Source organism: Paramisgurnus dabryanus, chromosome 16 (genome assembly GCF_030506205.2).
Source record: "Paramisgurnus dabryanus chromosome 16, PD_genome_1.1, whole genome shotgun sequence".
Classification (NCBI taxonomy): domain Eukaryota; kingdom Metazoa; phylum Chordata; class Actinopteri; order Cypriniformes; family Cobitidae; genus Paramisgurnus; species Paramisgurnus dabryanus.
In genome coordinates this window covers 33,365,502-33,384,740 of record NC_133352.1, presented here as the reverse complement: position 1 = coordinate 33,384,740, position 19,239 = coordinate 33,365,502, and the positions used below count along the sequence as shown (strand labels likewise).

The following is a 19,239-nucleotide window of genomic DNA, read 5'->3' as shown; positions in this document are numbered from 1 at the left end:
CACCAGCTAAACCAGCATAGACCAGCATAATTCCCATGCTTGTTTGATGCTGGTTTTTTCAGCAGGGAAGTCCTTGATTATTACGTCAGAATGAGAGTACAGTTCTTAGCCATATCTACCTAGAAAATCTCAACTTTTAATTTTCTGTTGGTCTTAGTACACGATGTAACTACAGAAGAGTCAAGTATTACATAGGAAAAATATCGGATCTCTTTGGTTATTTTTTAGCGCAATGCTAATGGTCTAATCAGATTCAATGGGTTATGCTAAGCTATGCTAAAAGTTTTACCGCCAGACCCCAGAGATCAGCTGAATGGATTCCAAAACGGTAAATACAGCAAAATATCACAAAGAAGTTTATACAGGTTTATAACAACTTGAGGCTGAATAAATGTTGTCAGAATTTTCATTTTTGGGTGAACTATCCCTTTAAGAAGTATGGCATACTACTCTAAACATTCCCTCTATGTTTGCGTTATAGGAACACGATGCGAAGCTTGCTTCAACGGCAGTCACAGGAAGTACGACAGAGTGTTTTCCACATAGATGCTCCTTGTGACCAAAACGGTTCCCAGAAGGAGTCATCTAAGATGCCCAGTAAGCACAACATTTTCACAACATTAAAATGATATATATTATTACGCATTTACTGAAAACACTATTTACACAGCTTCTGCTGGACCTTCACCTTGTTCCTCTCCAGCTCCAGAATCCTCTGTTAACCCCAAGTGTGAGAAAATGCAAGAAAATGGCCTCATTCACCATCTATCCTCCATCTCGCAACACAGAAAGTGTAACAAGGAAAAATCTAAACCTTCACCTTGTTCCTCTCCAGTCCCAGAATCCTCTGTTAACCCCAAGTGTGAAAAAATGCAAGAAAATGGCCTCATTCACCATCTATCCTCCATCTCGCAACAAAGAAAGAGTAACAAGGAAAAATCTAAACCTCCAGACCTTAAAGAGACTAAAGCGTTTGAACAAACATCTCAGCTTGAACAGGAGGTCAAAGCACAGAAGGTAGCAAAGACGAGCATAGTTTTATTTTACTATATCTAAAACTTTAGGACTTTATTATGAAAACAAACCCCATAATAATAAAGTCTTGTGTATATGTTGTTAGGAGTTGGTGTTCATCTTGCATAAGGTTCTGGAAGCTGCCCAGCTGGAGAAGCAGACCTGTGTTCAGTTTCTAACAGCCGAGGGGGAACATGAGCGCCTGGAGCTCCTGAGACAATGCGAGCGGCGTGCGGCAGAATTGCAAGAGCGTCTGGATTCTCTACAGGTGGAGAACGAGACCCTGCGCAGGGATCTGAGCGAGCGGGACGCGCACATCTCTGAGCTTCAGGAGAACATCCAGCTCCTCATGCAGAAGAACCAGGCCAAACAGGAAGTGATACTGAAGCTCTCGGAGAAGCTGACAACCTGTGGGACCGACCAGCAATGCACAGACGGCGTCACGTCAGAAACCTTCAAACAGTTAACACACGAGAATGAGAATTTAAAGGTAAGAAAAAATAATAGTTTTCATTGTTTTCATTGGAGGACGTTGGGTGCTGACCAAAGGGCAACCTTCCAATCTCTCTGATGAAGCCACCACAACTACATTATGGCCTTGTCCCAAATGGCACACTCCGGACTTGTGGACCTCCTCAGAGTCCACACTTTGATAACATCATGTAGTGCAGACCCTAGGGACCCTTGACGCGAGTCCAAGAGGGTGCACCGAAGTTGTATTTTGGGACAGACTCGAGTGTCACGCCGGAAATAGGAAGAGAAGTTGCCCATCAGTGTGAACTCCTCCCTTCCGTCATCTGATTGGTCTGATTTCTCTTTCGCAATGACTTCTGGGTTGGTAGAGTGCACGAAGCCTGCTGCAGTGCGGGCTTCGCCGAAGACCACATCAAGGGTTCAAAGGGGGCGCTAATGAGCACACTTCGGAGCATAAAAATGACAGATGGGACACCCTACAGACTCGTAGGCTAAGCGAGCACTCGCAATTTAAGACCACGAGACCGAAAGTTCACATGAGGTGCGCCATTTGGGACAGGGCCTATCTCAGACAACAAGTTTGTCCTATGGTACCTACCGTAGCTTCGCTATGCATGGTAAAAGGGAGGGGGTGATCTGTGTACTGAGCCGTTGGTTGCAATTCACAATCTCACCATTAGATGCTGCTAAAAATCTACACAGTGGACCTTTGAGAGTATGTAGCTATAACATTAATTGTATGGCTAAAATAATCTGGATTCATTTTTTTTATTTGTTCACTAATTTCAAATATTGTAATTTTATTGTTGTTGTAATGTATGTCTTATTTTGGCGGAAAGGGATCTTATGGGGGGAAAATATAACAAATTGTTTTGTTCTTTGTCAGTGCTTTATGAATAAAATTATTTGGGTAAAGCTGATGTTTGTACATATACTTCAATGATATTAAGTTTTGATTTGGCAAATCTGAGCTCAGTTTGTGACGTTGTTGAGATCTCTTTGAAACTGTAATTGAGAAATTTGCTTTCCAGTTTTTCTCATTGATGTCTAGGAGAAATAATTATAAACTATTAAAGAGATGTTAGTTTTTTCTGAGTGGTTTGCTTATTAATAATGCATGTTGAAAGCCCTCTTAATGTAAATGTAATCATGATCTCATTATTGCCTCTCTGTTTAGGATGATTTGAAAGCATATAAAACTCAGAACAAGTTTCTAAACTCTGAGATCTACCAGCTGACGACGCTTTGGAGGAAAAGTTCAGAACAGGAGAAAAATCTGATAGTAAAGGTGAAATGATTCTCTAACGTTATAAAACATTAAATGTGTCTAATAAAATGAGTTAATAATTAATTTTATAGTTAATAATCTTACCGTGTGTGTGTGAATGTGTCAGTGTGCGGTCCTGGAGGCCAATAACTGTCAGATGGAGAGCAGGCATCTGGGCGTCCTTCAAAAGCTCCAGGAGAGAGAGGATCTAAATCCAGAGCAGAGAGAAGCTGTCAGAAATCTGATTAAAGATATGGTTCAGGCCAATAAACTAAACCTTATCAGGTAAATCCAGTCCATGTTTTCTGTATGTTACTTGGAAGTTGCTTTTTAAGCATATTGTATGTTTCTTCATGCAAAAAAACACCTAACAATCTCAATGGCACACTGATAAAACTTTTCATCACTAATGGGAATTGTGATTGTGATTTTAAACAACTACTAGTTTAGATACACTCATTTCTCTGGCTGAACGCCAGTGGGCGGAGCCAATATACGATCATGGCTGTGTCCCAAATTGCGCACTTTATGTAGACTTGCAGTCTCATGCGCGTGTCCGTAAAGTCCACGTAGGATGTCCCATTGAGAGAAACAAAGCTTTTCAAAGCTTCGAATCAATTGATTCACAGTGTCGAAGCGTTCGAAACACCATACACGCCAGCGACACCTGCTGGTCACATTGTGTAAAGGCAGCGAGATCTATGGCCAAACATAATGACACCTCCTATAAACAATTGCAAATAATGCTTTCAATGAAATGTACAAATCATTTAATGTAATTAAAAATGACTGTAATTGTGGTATGTCAAGTGATTAAATATTGTTTTCCAAATCCTCAAAATTTTCCAAAACAATTGGCCTTGGTTTTTTATGTCATTCATTATACAAAAAAACTTTAAATGCCAAATGACCAGCAAACACAATACAGGGTTCCCACGGGTCCTGGAAATCCTTGAAAGTTTGTGAATCTGGGCGAAAAATATTCAAGGCCCTGGGAAGTTTTTGAAAATATACATACATAGATACAGGTCATCTAAAGTGCTTGAATCCATTTTATGGAAGAAGATTTCTGGAAAAAAAATCCATATTATTACCTGTGTAGTGTAGGATAATATCATACAAATTCTTGACTTTTAAAGCACACATGCTAAACTGTTCGCTTTAAATGCTTATATCTTCTGTATGCGAATGTTGATTCATACCAAAATGCTTTTTTGCATAGTTGTGTTTGACACATGAAAACGTCTCTGGTTACGTATGTAACTGTTGTTCCCTGAGAAGGGAACGAGACGCTGCGTCTCACTTGGCATACTTCCTGCGTCCCTGTAACGCTGTCATTGGCAGTATTTCAGATAGCGATATACTTCATGTCTCCCACATCACCCTGTCTTGTCGTTAAGCCTCACCATTGGTTGAATTTGATATACACATTCAGACGCACTTACCCCTGAAGGTGTCCCCAAAGTGTCACCGCAGAGACGCAGCACGAGTTCCCTCGAAAGGGAACTGTAACAATGTATCTTAAGGTAACACCTTGTAACCTTGCTCTCACTTGAAATGTGTCCGCGCATTTATTCCTTGAATTTGAGGGTATTGGACCTGGAAAGTCCTTGAAAGGTCCTTGAATTTGAAGTTAACTAAGGTGTGGGAACCCTGACAATAGACACATTTCATTTGACTAACATTTATAATAATAAAACTGACCTGAAATTGTTGAAGCATAGAAGACACTGATCATAATCATCAAACTCACACTATCATTTCCCTTCCACAGTGATTACGACGAATATGGCTTTCGGATCGCCATAGACTATAAAGTTGAAGACCAGAAGCTCCTTAGTAAGATCCAGGGGCTGGAGGTTCGATCCCATAACCTACTTAACCATGAGGAATGTGATGGGTCTCTGCTAGCTCGCTGTTCTCAGCTCTTTGCACGGACCGATGGGGAGCTTTCTTCATCACCGGAAGTAAAGAATCTCCTGCGAACCGGCCTACCGCGTGAGTACCGCGCACGGGTGTGGCGTTACCTGATCCAGACCAGAACCAGATCACTCAGAAAGTGCTATCCTGACCGTTATCAAAAACTGTGTGAGAAGAGTAGAAGCTCACCACACCTGGTGCCCAGACAGATTCAGCTGGACCTGGATCGAACGCTGACCAGCAATCAAAACTTTTCTGCCCCTTCAAGTCCTTTGATACCACAGCTGGAGAGAGTTCTGCAGGCGTTTTCATGGCAGAACCCCACCATTGGCTACGTCCAGGGACTCAACAGGTGTTTACCAATACTAAACACAAACATCTACCAAAACTTTACCACAAATCCATGTAATATTCTGAAAAAAATACTATTATTATTCAATTATTAGAAAGTATTCTGAGTTTGTCACACTACAGAAAATTTGTTATTAACCACCACCCAACCAAATTGAAAACAACTTTAAGTAAATAAAATAAGTTTTCAAAATCTGGGAAAAATAAGCAGAATTATCTGCTTTTAAATGTTGGGGGCGTGTCTGCTGCCTTCGCTGAAACCACGCCCACCCACGGGAAAGCTGCTGTCTCTCAACTTTCTATGGAAGCTGAAACGAAATTAGCATGGATGAAAAAATTTGATTTTACTTATATCAAGGAATTATATCAGGGAACTAAAATATATTTGTCAGTAATTGACAATTTGATAGTCGTGAATTTAGGGACCATCTCTAAAGTTACACCTTAATATATACGTTAAACAGCATTTAAAGGCGGGGTGGATGATCTCTGAAAGTCAATGTTGACATTTGAAATCACCTAAACTAACGCGCCCCTACCCCAAAAGAATCTGGACCTTCTTTTAAAAGACCTGCCCCACACATACGCAACCAAGGCAACGATGTCGGTAAGTAGACACGCCCCTTACTGCTGATTGGCTACAAGTGTGTTTTGGTACTCGGGTACACTCTTTAAAAAAAAATCATGCACCCCGTCTTTAAATGGAATGACCTGAGGTCAACAAACAGACACAAAACCAACTCTACAGTGTTCATGTGGTTGTCAGCTATAATGGCCACTTTTTGGATTTTTGATATTAATTAAAATAAACTGTTAAAAACTATTTAAGATAGAAACGTGTACATTTTAACTTTCGAGATTGTCCCTAAATTCACGAACATCGGCCATCAAACTTTTAGTTATTTAGTCCATCATGGGCAACTATTTCCTAAACTTGTGGTGACGGGCGGCAAAGACCCCAACTCCTATGCATCACCAGTCCACAAAATATTATGGAGAGAAAATTACGTCGGATTTGGCTAATGTCAGGATAGTGAGAAAACAACTTTTGTTATCTCAACAAAATTAAGTCGTGATCACGAGAAAACATGCAAGCAAAATAATAATATCACATGTCCTCTCTCGGCTTCCTTAACTTTCAAACACCACCAAAACTTTTACACGGACTGTAATATTGCATAAATTACATCTTTAAAACTTTAAAAATGATACTAGATTCAAAGATTGTGAAACGAGTACTATATTTAGTACCATAAATTATGCTGTTCGTTTATTCAATTTTAAAGGGGCCATGTCACAAGACTTTTTTAAGATGTAAAATAAATCTTTGCTGTCCCCAGAGTACGAATGTGAAGTTCTAGCTCAAAATACCATATAGATAACTTTTTATAACATGTTAAAATTTGCCACTTTGTAGGTGTGAGCAAAAATGTGCCGTTCTTGGGGTGTCATTTAATGAAATGCAAACACTGATCGCAATGATGGTGGTTTGTTGCAATTGAAACTCAATTGTGCTGTCAATTATTTTCTATCTCTCTCTGCACTAAATGGCTGTGCCGTGGTTGGATAGTGCAGATTAAGGGGCGGTATTATTATAATAAGACCCCTTATGACATCATAAGGAGAGCCAAATAGCAATGAAATTTTTTCACGTGCTTGCAGAGAATGGTTACTGGGTTGGTCCTTTTTACATTTTTTAGGTTGATAGAAGCACTGGGAACCAAATTATAGCACTTAAACATGGAAAAAGACAGATTTTCATGCCATGGCCCCTTTAAACATTTTGTGGTATATACTGACACCTAGTGGTTATTTATTGAACATCCTCTTTTGTTGCAAATGTCAATCCTAATAATGTATGCTTGCCATCCGAAGTAAATAACACAACCTGTGCCAATGTATTCAGACTGGCAGCCATTGCTCTGCTGGTACTGCAGAATGAGGAAGATGCCTTCTGGTGCCTGGTTGTGATCGTGGAGCACTTCATGCCACAAGATTACTACACTAAAGGCCTGGTGGGCTGTCAGGTAGGTGATATTTCTAATACCCTGCACCCTCAGCCAAATTATAAAAACACAAAAAATGCAACACCATCACCATGCAAGATTCAGGCATTGAGAAAGTTCACGTGTGACAGAAACACTTTTTTCCACCCTCCACTTTACCTTCAATCTTACACACTTTTCTTGCCGTTCTTCAGGCTGACCAACTTGTGTTAAAGGATCTCATGTGGGAGAAACTGCCTCGACTCATGGCTCATCTTGAATCACAGAAAGTAGATGTGTCACTGATTACTGTTGAATGGTTCCTGGTGCTGTTTGTTGACAGTCTGCCCAGTCGAATACTGTTTAAAGTGTGGGACGCCTTCTTGTCTGAAGGAATCAAGGTAGTGTGCATCACACTATAGATTTTTACTGGTGCCAGAGATGTAAGACATTAATGTGGTAAAGATATTCAAAATATTGACATTTTGATCGAAACATTCTGATATTCTCTTATTCTAATCAATAGTTCAAAAACTTAAAATTTGATGTCCTTCATCTTACAGGTGATATTTCGCTATGCACTAGCTCTTTTTAAATATAGAGAAGAGGCCATCTTGAAGATTCAAGATAGTGCTGAGATTTACCAGTATCTCCGCCTCTTCCCCAACACCATTGCAGATGGAAGGTGAGATGAAGAATTGAGAATATTATTTTTAATACAATATAAAAACAAACAGTAACAGTATATTATAACAATAAGACTTTACAATAAGGTGTTAACAAGTTTAAAAAAAATATTCAAGTTAAGTATATTTTCAACCAGTTCTATATTTTTAAATATATTTTAAAATATACAAAAATTGTAAAAAAAATAAATATTTTTAAATAGATTTCAAAATATACAAAATTGGAAATATATTTGCTGAAATATGTTTACCAAAATGAATTTTTTAGCAGTATATTTTTGCCAATTTTTTCTATATTTTAAAGTATTTTATTCACGTCGAATTGGAATTTGTAAGAAAAACTTTGTATGTTACCAACAAGTATACAGGTCTAGTTTAAAAAAAATTCAAATTAAGAATATTTTCAACCAGTTCTATATTTTAAAATATATTTCAAAATATACAAAAATTGTAAAAAAGAAATATTTTAAATAGATTTCAAAATATACAAAATTGTAAATATATTTGCTGAAATATGTTTACCAAATTGAATTTTTTAGCAGTATATTTTTGCCAATTTTTTGTATATTTTAAAGTATTTTATTCACATCGCATTGTAATTTGTAAGAAAAAGTTTGTATGTTACAAACAAGTATACATAACTAGTTTAAAAAAAGATTCAAATTAAGTATATTTTCAACCAGTTCTATATTTTGAAATAAATTTAAAAATATAAAAAAAAAAATGTGCTGAAATATGTTTATCAAAATGAATATTTTAGCAGGATACTTTTGGTATTTTTTGTATATTTTGAAATATATTTTAAAAATAAATATATTTTAAAGTATTTGATTCACGTCGCATTGGAATTTGTAAGAAAACTTTGTATGTTACAAAAAATTATACATAACAAGTTTAAAAAAAGATTCAAATTAGGTATATTTTCAACCAGTTCTGTATTTTTAAATAGATTTCAAAATATACAAAAATTTTAAAAAAATATATATATTTGCTGAAATATGTTTACAAAAATGAATTTGTTTGCAGTATATTTTTGGCAATTTTTTTAATATTTTGAAATATATATAAAAAGTAAATATATTTTGAAGTATTTTATTCACGTCGCATTGGAATTTGTAAGAAAACTTTGTATGTTACAAAAAAGTATACATAATAAGTTTGAAAGGATTAAAAATTAAGTATATTTTAACTGCAAAAATGTATTTTATAAAATTTTACATTTCATACATACTTCACAAACATTTTGGCCAAGGGCTGTATGGATTGTAAAATTAGGAATGTATTTGGTGCCCCTGAAATATTTTTTAAATATATATATTAATATATGAAGGTTAAAACTAAATATATTTTCAAATTCAAAAACATATTTAGCATATATATTTTTTTTAAATGCCCAGATAAATATATATTTTTTGCCATATGGAGCATTAGCATACATTAATGAACAATACTGCTACAGCATTTATTAATCTTCATGTTAATTTCAGCCATTACTAATACATTTATAAAATCAAACTGTTAAATTAATTAATGCACCATGAACTAACATTAATGTCAATACAGTTATTCAAGGAACACGCCCACATTTTCGTAATTTAGCTTATTCATCATATTCCCCAGAGTTAGATAAGTCCATAAATACCTTTCTCATCTCGGTGCTGGAACTCTGTCTGACGCAGCCCCCGCTAGCTTAGCTTAGCACAAAGACTGGAAGTGAATGGCTCCAGCTAGCATACTGCCCTCAATAAGTGACAAAATAACACGAACATTTTCCTATTTATGTGTTGTGGTTTGTATAGTCACACTGTGTACAAATAACAAGGTTATATGAGACACAGCCATCTTTTAACAGTAGACATACTGGGAACTATATTCTCAGAAGGCGAAGCACTGCTACATTTGGCGGAGTGATTTGCTTGCAGCACCCGAAAAGCTCACGCCCAAGTAGCAGTGCTTCGTCTTCTGAGAATATAGTTCCCAGTATGTAAACTGTTAAAAGATGGCGGTGTTCGGCGTTATTTTGTCACTTATTGGGAGCAGTATGCTAGCTGGAGCCATTCACTTCCAGTCTGTGTGCTAAGCTAAGCTAGCGGGGGGTGCGTCAGACGGGGTTACAGCACGCACGGAGATGAAAAAGGTATTTATGGACTTATCTAACTCTGGGGGATACGGTGAATAAGCTAAATTCCCAATATGTGGGCGTGTTTCTTTAACAAATGTGCACAACATTTTCTGAGTGTGTCCATTAAAATCCTAATATATCTCACCATCTACTTACTGTTCCTCATGTCATCTGTTCATAGGAAGCTCACAAACATCGCCTTCAGCGACATGAACCCGCTTCCCATGAAGATGATACAGAACCGTCGCGCTGTTCATATGGAGCGACTCCACGCTGAGATTAAAGAACTGGAGAACCTACAGAAAGCTTACAAAGCAGAGCGTGTACGGTGCAAAGACACAGAGCTGGACACTTTAACTAGTGAAGATGAAGAGGAACTGTAAAACAAACACATAAGCTTTGAATGCTGAAACACTAAAATGAGGTTAATTCACCTGAAAAATTGTATTCTGTTGTCGTTTACTTACTTTTACCTCATCTTCATCAACCAGTCTGACTTTCTTTTAACATTACAAAAGACGTTAAGCATTTTAAATGTAGTACATAATACCGTACTGATGCACATACAGTATGGCCTCAGAAGACATGGACAAATTTTTATGAGGCTTTTATTGCAACAACACAAAGGTGAATAAATGATAACAGAATTTTTTTCAGGATGAAAACCTGAAAATGCACAAATGACTTTGTAGAAAGAATGCACTATAAAAATTGCACTATAAAAAATGTTGCATTTAAATGTTTACGTTTAGACAACTTAAATTAATAAGCTATTTCAACTTTTTTGACTATTTAAAAATTGCTATAAAATACAAAAATAAAGTTGAGCCCATATAAAAATAACTTAAGCCCTTTCAACTTATTTTTTGTCATTTATACCAACTCTTCACTAGTCCAGAAAGTTGAAATGACTTCTTGTTACATTAAGTTGTTTAAACTTAATTTAAGTGCAAGGCATTTTTAAAGTGTGTATTTTAAAGCATTATCAGTAGAGGGCAGTAAAAGCTGGATTGTTCTCAGTATTGTACATGTTGAGGCTGGATTATTTACTGCCCTCAGTTTGTAACTGTATTAGGGATGCACCAAAAGGAAAATTCCTGGCCGAATACCAAACAATTTTTTTCCTATATATTTTGCCAATTTTGTCACCATTTCATTTTCAGAATGTCCTTTTTACTATATTTATTTCACATTATTTAACAATGAAATTTTTTAACATTCCAGCCATCATTATAGAGCCTTACCAAAATATACAAAAATTACACCTGGTCCCTTTTCTGATCAGATAGCTATAGATAGACTTGTTTAAACTGTTACATTTAACCAAAGTTTCTTTCTCATTTAATACAAGCATGTTTGTCATTGTAGGGGTGTTAGTAAGTTTTTATTACATACTGCTGACGCTCTTTGTCACTCTTTTTCTTCTCTCGTTCTCCATGCTTATACAAAAACCCATTGCCACCGCCGTGTCTTTCTCATACGCTACATGGTGTTCAGGATCAGTGTTGGGGGTAACGCATTAAGTAATGCGCATTACGTAATAATATAACTTTTCTGAAGTAACAAGTAAAGTAACGCATTACGCATAATTTGAGTTACTTTTTTCAAAAGAAAGAGATCAAGCCTCAGCCAAGTAAGAAAAAAATAACGCAAAAGTAACTTAAAAGTAATGTAAGCATTACTTTCCAAAAAGTAACGCAATATTAGTTACTTTTTTGGGGAGTAACTTAATTTTGTAATGCATTACTTTTAAAAGTAACTTTCCCCAACACTGTCCAGAGGATGTCTTGAATTTTAATGAGAAATTAAACTTGTAGTGCTGTATGTTTTCACATCTTTCTCCGACACTTTAAAATGCTCTTACCAACATGTTTGCTGCATTTGCGCGTCTCTCACTGCACCGGTTAATATGATCATGTCATCCAAGACCTCATTGTTCGGTTAAATTTATTTTCCATTTTCACTTGTGCAGTCGAATACGAAAATTATTTTTTTTTTCTATTTTCGGCTGAATAATTTTGTTGCCAAACATTCGGTGCATCCCTAAATTGTATGCAACGTTTCATCACTTAAACATTTTGTATTGCACTGCTACTGTATTTAAAACATACTAAGCCTACCATGAATCAGTATAATATCTAGAAAATATATATTATTATTATTATTTCTTTAATAAATCTTTTAATAAAGCTGTTTTTGTATATTTGTTAAAAACCAGTCAAACCTGGCAACCTATAATCTGGAAACCCTTCAGGACACATCTGAAAGAAACGTTGTTTGTTTTTCCCGATTTTATTACTTTAAAAAACAGGATACATAGGAAATCATAGATATAAAAAACAAACAAATCAACAAAACCTTAGTTCAATGTTACAAACAACTTTACTGCAGGTAAGAGCTAAGAGCTAATATCACACCAGAGGAGTGAACTGATATATTGCCTATGACTGTATCCTATAATAGAAACGCTCCTATTCCCCCGTGACAGAATAGAAGCACAGTTTCTCGAAATGAAGAGGAGGAGAAATAGGCCCACAATCTCATCTCGAGGAAATAAAAACAGTGGCTTGTCGCATAATAAAGCTATTCTTCTATTGGTGTTAAATCACATGTATTCTAATGCCAAACAGTTCACAATCCTAAAAAAATGGCTCATTGTTTTAAAGAGTTAGAAAGGTCCCAGGTCAGGAGCATGCAGGACGTGTGTATGTGTTTGTATACAGTGGTTATGTGTTTTGCTAGCTCGGTTCTGTCTCTAAACACAACTTGTCTATTTCTTTCTAATACACATTGACGGCATCTCAAAGCTGTTTTTCGCTGATTTAAAGAAAGAAAAGAAAAAGGCCATAGCCTAATACAACCAGGTAGCACAATAAAGAGTTTGTGCACATTTAAAGTTCCTTTCTGTGCACATTTGGCAAAAAAAAATGTAGGCTAGTTGTGAGCCAAGGCCAATGTATGTAGCCAACAAGATCATGTTTACTAGACCCTGGCATCCATAGCGAAGCAACTTTCACAAGTAGTTAACCATTTGCACCGTTCTATGGTCAGTTTTTGACCACTGCTCACTTTAAAAATTATCTTGGTTCAGCATTACAGGATTCATCACATAAAATGTATCAGGAACATGTTCAGGTCATACTTAAAAATCAAGACAAATGTAAAGATTTAAACATTTTAGTATTTGTTGTTACATAAAGTATTAAGCAGTTATGTGCTGCTCATGGAAATAAAACAATGCAATCTTAATGGTCACAAAATCAACTTTTATATATGCAAAACATACATTTGAGTAAAATGTGACCTGGACATGTCTTCTGACAAGTTTCATCATCATGAGTTTGTCACCCGATAAAACCACTACAAACTGCAGTCTTAAGCATTTAAAAGACAAATTTTTCGACAGAGATTTCTTTGAACATTTATGAAACATCTCTATATTGAATGCGCTATTATTTATCTTTTTTTTTTACAATTCATCTCTGTGTTTAAATGTATGCCATCTTAGTGCAATATTTAACATGCTTTGAGCATAAGTTTCGTGTGAAAAACAGTTTTCTTTTCTTAATTCATGCTCTTCACACGGATACATCCGTGTTCAAAACCGTCTCAAAAAAGCAAGGTCATTGTGATCTCATTTTAACACAATTCATTTCCCTCCAATGTAAGACACAACAACATGAGTAATATATAATGTATATATATATATATATGCAAAACAGCCCATATTAAGAAGAAAGAAAAATCAGTTAAACGTGACAATGACGTGTTCAAAACATCCATACAAAACGCCATACGTTACGTTAATTCACAAAATTTTTTGCTAAATCTAAATTTGTTAGCAAAAGAGTAGAAACGGATGAATGTAGACTCCTGTGTTGATATTTGATAAATGAAGTCGGTTCTGGGTTTATTATTTTACGATGAAAGGTTTGGTTTAAGGCTTGTGAGCTGCGTTTCCATACCAGTTCTGCATACGGCAATAAACTAGTTTGCGTAATCCAGCAGGGGGCAACATTCACTCGATTGGTTAAGGCAAAATTCGAGTTTCGTGACGCTGTCCTCTCTAATCACCATCTTGCAAAAAATAATGCAATGCAGTTTCTTGGGTTGCAAGTGTAGGAAGACTTCAGTTAAATGCAAATATGGAAGTCAGTGCTTCCTGAAATTTCCCAAGCATAAAGCAACTGAGCTCTCCACAAGTTACAGAGAAAAAAAGAGAGAGAAACATATGCACGTATTGAAAAGAAGAAGCTGCAAATTTGTCGCAAATATTTAGCTATGCCCCCTTCAGGTAGCATAAAGAATTGCACCTACGGAAAGCTCAGGGCTTTGCGCTTTGGACCACTATCATGAAGAATCATGTGCACAAGTTCAGTAAATGCCAAGTAAACATGTCTGCTTTGTCAACAATCGTAAGAAAAAACAAAGTGAGGGAGCCACATGGCAGCACCACAACCGTTGCCGCTGCTGATTTACGCACAGGAGTAGCCTTACGTTTCTTCGAAGCTAAAACTGTATCATTTCTGTGTGACTGTCACCATAACATATGATAAAAGGATTTTAGTCTGAAACCATTCACATCTCGGTATAAAGTAACCTGGCCAGTTTTTTTTCTTACATGACTAACAGTCACAATATAATCATAACTTGAAAGCAAATCAAATTCATTACCATTGGAGGGAAACCAGACCAGACCTTTTTACGCAAAAGTGAAATACATGAATGAGAGGATGCTGACTTAATATTTAGACATGGTAAAATAACACGAGCGAGCGTTTTTTTGTAAAAAGAAATAAGAACTGAAACCAAAAAACAAGTGCTGCACTGCAGTATGCCGCGAGTTTCTAATATACGCAATAAAAAGGGCTGTTATGAAAACATACATAATAAAAACCGTGACTCTACACGTTATTAACACTGTGTTTCACTAGATGGCAACTGGGTTTTTAGTCTTATAAAAAGGACATCATTACGAAAAATGCATCAGGCTTTTAAAATACGCAGCGCTCCAATATAAAGTGCTTCATTACATTGTTATTTCATTTTTTTTTACAGTTTCTTATTAAAATACTGTATTCCCTGGAGTGAAACCATAGTAAACATGTTACACATTGGTAAAAATAAACATTTTGGAATGTCTTTAAAAAGTCCCATGGGCTGATTTTGGTCAAGCAGAGCTTGTCCCGGGAGCCTGCGGGAAAGAAATACGTTATTAAAGTCGTGTAACTCCCAGACAAGCAAAAAGTCAACGACAGCACATCTGGAGGAGTTAGTCCGTTTCGTCAATCTTCTTCAAGGATCAGAATAAAATGGCAAACAAATGCATTGCAAAAACTAAAGCAGGAGTGCGATGCCATGCATGTCGAGAGAGGGATGCCAGATAAGACTGTCTTGAAACCAGATTCTCATTTCGTAAATAAGAGTCTTTCTGTAGCTCATTGCATCAGCAGCAACTTATAGGTTGTGATTTAGATTACCAGAGACCACACATGCTAATACGAATGCACCGGAGGTCACTTGGATAAAAGCATCTTCCATATGCGTAATGTTAATAACGCTTCTCCAATACAGTTTTTGTTTTTTTACAGTTAGGGTCACAAGTAAAAAAAATACTACCTCGTCGTCCGTCTAAACAAAACTACTCGATGTTTGGCCGTCTTGAGTGATTGTACTTAAAATGCGTACGTGTGCGTAAGTGCGCAGGCGTGTACTGTTTCTTTACAAAGCAACATTGCCATCTACTGGCCTAGCACGCGTAATACAACATTCTTATGGGGTATAAATTCAACGATTTATGCGAGTAGATTACATACAAAGTCAATGCAAAGACGCGAACAGATGCAAACAGACGCGGAGCGATGCGAAGGCCGAATTTGCAATTTTTTTTATATAATCAACTTGGTTTACAAATCATTTCAACTTAGATTTTTTTATCTTGACTAGTGATAAGCTGCTGTAACTTAATAAAGTTAAAATAACTTACGCTAATTCAACTTTATTTTATATATAAGTTACAGCAACTAATAAAAAATATTTTTTACAGTTTCTTATATCACATTAAGTTAGTTTGATCAATTGAAATTATACTAGATTTAAAAACTGAAAATTATATAACCAAAATCCATTTCATATTCTTTCTGGGAAAAGAAAGCATCACACCAAACGCAAATTCAACAATTTCTGCGAGTAGATTACATACAAAGTCAATGCAAAGACACGAACAGATGCAAACAGACGCGGGCGATGCTAATACCGAGAATTGGGCGGCGCAATTGTTGCGAAAACTTGCTATTCGCCTCAAACACATCTTCGCCCAAGTAAAAATTTGCATGACACAAAGTTGAATCCCGCGAGTAATCTAGAGCTAGAATCGCGATGCTTCATGTTTGGTGTGTACACGGCATTAGTCATTTTTGCATATTTGTGTGAACGCAGATCTTTCTGACACCGCTGTCGTGTGTACGTAAATTTTTTTAGCATTTGCATTTTTAAATATAATCAACTTGGTTTTACAAATTATTTCAACTTTGATTTTCTATCTTGCCTAGTGATGAGCTGCTGTAACTGAATAAAGTTTAAATAACTTGTCGAAGCCGATGGTGTAGTGGGCTGCGCTCTGACGTGGTGCTTTCGCACTTTCAGCGACCCGGGTTCGATTCCCAGCTCGTGATCATTTGCCGATCCCATACCCCTCTCTGCTCCCTGTACTTTCCTGTCCTCTCCCTATTCACTGTTAAAAATAAAGGCAAAATGGACAAAATAAATAACTTTAAAAAAATAGTTTAAATAACTTATGCTAATTCAATTTTATTTTATAAGTTACAGCAACTCATCACTATTCAAAAAAAGTTTAAAAAGTTGAAATAACTTGTAAAAAAGACATGTTGATCATACTTAAAAATGTTAGGGCAAAAATATTTTTTACAGGATATCTTATATTGCATTAAGTTAAATCAATTGAAAATATAATAGATTTAAAAACTAAAAATAACAACCAACATACATTTCATGTCCTTCCGGGGAAAAAAGCATCACTCGACCTAAAACTAGCTATTCATACATTTTTCAAGTATTAAAATCATTTGGTTATTGCAAACCATTGCACCCTTTGCTTAATCTTGCAACCCTAGTTTTTGCTGAATTCGTTAAACAATTAAATGCTACACAATAACTGTGACTTTTTAATGTGCTTCCAATAGATTTTCCAAGCAGATTAAAAGTCCATACATAATCTGTATCACTGCATGTTGTCAGGCACAGCATGCTAAAAAACAGCAATGTGGTGATTTTAAGGCCATATATACAAAAATCGAGTTTATAGCTGCCATATGAGTTCAAGACAGTCCATGTAAAAGAGGCAAGAACAAAATAAAAATGTAAATGAAATCCACAGATAGAAAAATAAATGCTTGTGCTTTGTTAGTGCAATGAAGAAAAGGATAGATGATACATAGATGATGGAAGGACAACGTGAGGAAGCATTAGTCAGCATGCAGCAGCCGAGATGGGCGTGTTCTGGAAAAACGTGAGCAGAAAACAGATGGTGGAGGTGGGCAGGCAAACAGACAAGAAGATGATCATGTCCTGAGCGAGGCAGACCACCAGCGCGTGCTCTGATAAGACCCAATCCACCAACACGCACAGCAGCAGATAGTACAGGTGAAACTCCTGTAGGTCCTGCCAGTCTGACTCTGCCCCACCCACATCACCACTCACCATGGTCTTAACCTCCGTCAACTCTACCTCTTCCTTGGGACGGGAACGCTTGCTGCGGCTCCTCTCCTCCAGGGCCAATGACTTCCTGCTGTTCTCCACAAACTCCTGCAGAAGGGAGGAGCAAGAACTGTAAAGAAAATCTAGCTACTAATGCAAAAATCCATTGTTAGGGTGTCTGTTTGTGTCTTAAAGATCTGTAGATGTGGCTCAGGTCACTCCTATTATGCAATTATATCCGCCTATTTCTACGCCGACACATCAAGCTTATCGAGTTATTTTTTTTGTGCAATGCTAATGGTCTAATCAGAATCAATGGATTATATAAACTATGCTAAAAGCGGTATCGCCAGACCCAGAGATCGGCTGAATGGATTCCAAAACGGTAAAAATCAAATGTTTTACTCTAGGGGAGTTGGAAGGTGTCCCTTTAAATATGCATGTGTTATATTATATAACATCGCTTCATACCGAGGGGCAACCTTTCGATCTCTCTGATGAAGCCAAGAGGAAAGTGACTTAAACTGCAATTCATCGACTGGCCACTAGAGACAGGCAATTCCCAAAGACCCTCATGTTAAAATCCCCAACATTACAGCAGAAAATAATGTTTACAGCCTGGTACAAAAATGATTTTGGTCTACATGGCTACAACTGTGAGGGGGTGAATAAACTTATTCATTTAAATTATATTAACCCTTAAAGTTCTGCGTCATTAAGGGCGTGGCCACTTGAGTGACAGGTGAACTGCCACTGCTGTTACTAATGTCAAACTAGGAGGGCGTGGTTTCAGCAACCAGCCACCTCAGCTTGGCCCACGTCCCGCCTCTTTACCCATTTTCGGTTATCCGCGGCCAAGATGGTGACGGTAGGCACTGCCAACTATTGGCATCAAAAAAGCTTTTCACAAACCTATGGGTGACATCATGTCCATATTTTTTAATGTCTTTGCTTCATACGCACCAGAGGGAGACATGACCTGGTAATTTAGGTCAAAAATTATTTGCTTTTTCATTTAAAACATAACAAAAATACATGCAAAAAATTAAGAACTATTATAAACATAAACTAATAAGCCGTTTATGTCGTATATATTCTGTACTCGTACATATTCTTTTGAAAAAACATTTTTGTAGTCAAATATAATAGCAGATAAAAAAAAAACATCTAAATCGGCATATTTTTATGCATAATATTAGTTGTTTTGAACAATTATTGTATTTATTTTTTACTGGCAGTTTCTTAAGATCATGGGTGCACGTGTGCCACATCCACATCTTGTGCGTGAATTATGGTCAAAACCAATGTTTTGTAGAGATTTACTGTGTTTGAACCAGCTATTTATCAAATTATCCGGTCTCTCTGTATTTCATAATAAACATTAACTAGCCAGTCAAAACGACACACTTGTGTCCCTCGCAATACGACTACCATTAGCTTTAGTTGTTCCCCGGAAGTCTTACACAAAGTAGCTCAAAGATGGCGATGCCCACATTTCCGTCAAATATAAGGTAGACTTTTTGAGCAATGTAAACTCAATTGCATAGAAACCATATGGCACCTCTCCTTAAAGGGAGTTAAAGGGAAAATGTTTCAGTAGCTATACTAAAGCATTTCTCTGTTTTTAGCCATGCCAGTCTTCCCTCTCAACTTCAATTCTTTTGGCTGGGCGATTTGGCTGACTATCATAAAAGCTGAAACCAG

At 36.6% G+C, this 19,239-nt stretch overlaps 2 protein-coding genes across 7 annotated transcripts in view; one reads left to right on the top strand and one right to left on the bottom strand.

Moving 5' to 3' along the window:
- Positions 1-14,334, top strand: part of tbc1d2 (TBC1 domain family, member 2) — a 26,947-nt gene extending 12,613 nt beyond the window's left edge. Inside the window, exons 5-14 of one of the 3 annotated variants that reach the window (XM_065275314.2) lie at positions 482-597; positions 671-1,017; positions 1,121-1,504; positions 2,666-2,776; positions 2,883-3,040; positions 4,530-5,027; positions 6,933-7,053; positions 7,227-7,412; positions 7,575-7,696; positions 10,001-14,334. In XM_065275314.2, the coding sequence (XP_065131386.1) occupies positions 482-597; positions 671-1,017; positions 1,121-1,504; positions 2,666-2,776; positions 2,883-3,040; positions 4,530-5,027; positions 6,933-7,053; positions 7,227-7,412; positions 7,575-7,696; positions 10,001-10,202 (2,245 nt within the window). In that variant the 3' untranslated portion in view covers positions 10,203-14,334. Of the gene's footprint in view, positions 1-481; positions 598-670; positions 1,018-1,120; positions 1,505-2,665; positions 2,777-2,882; positions 3,041-4,529; positions 5,028-6,932; positions 7,054-7,226; positions 7,413-7,574; positions 7,701-10,000 lie in introns of those variants that run through there. The other 2 variants (XM_065275315.2, XM_073812160.1) reach the window with 2 other exon arrangements.
- slc44a1b (solute carrier family 44 member 1b) overlaps positions 12,105-19,239 on the bottom strand; it is a 24,754-nt gene continuing 17,619 nt past the window's right edge. Inside the window, exons 15-16 of one of the 4 annotated variants that reach the window (XM_065275318.2) lie at positions 17,539-17,643; positions 12,105-15,013 (exon numbers count right to left, since the gene is read on the bottom strand). In XM_065275318.2, the coding sequence (XP_065131390.1) occupies positions 14,990-15,013; positions 17,539-17,643 (129 nt within the window). In that variant the 3' untranslated portion in view covers positions 12,105-14,989. Of the gene's footprint in view, positions 17,644-19,239 lie in introns of all 4 variants that reach the window. The other 3 variants (XM_065275320.2, XM_073812161.1, XM_065275316.2) reach the window with 3 other exon arrangements.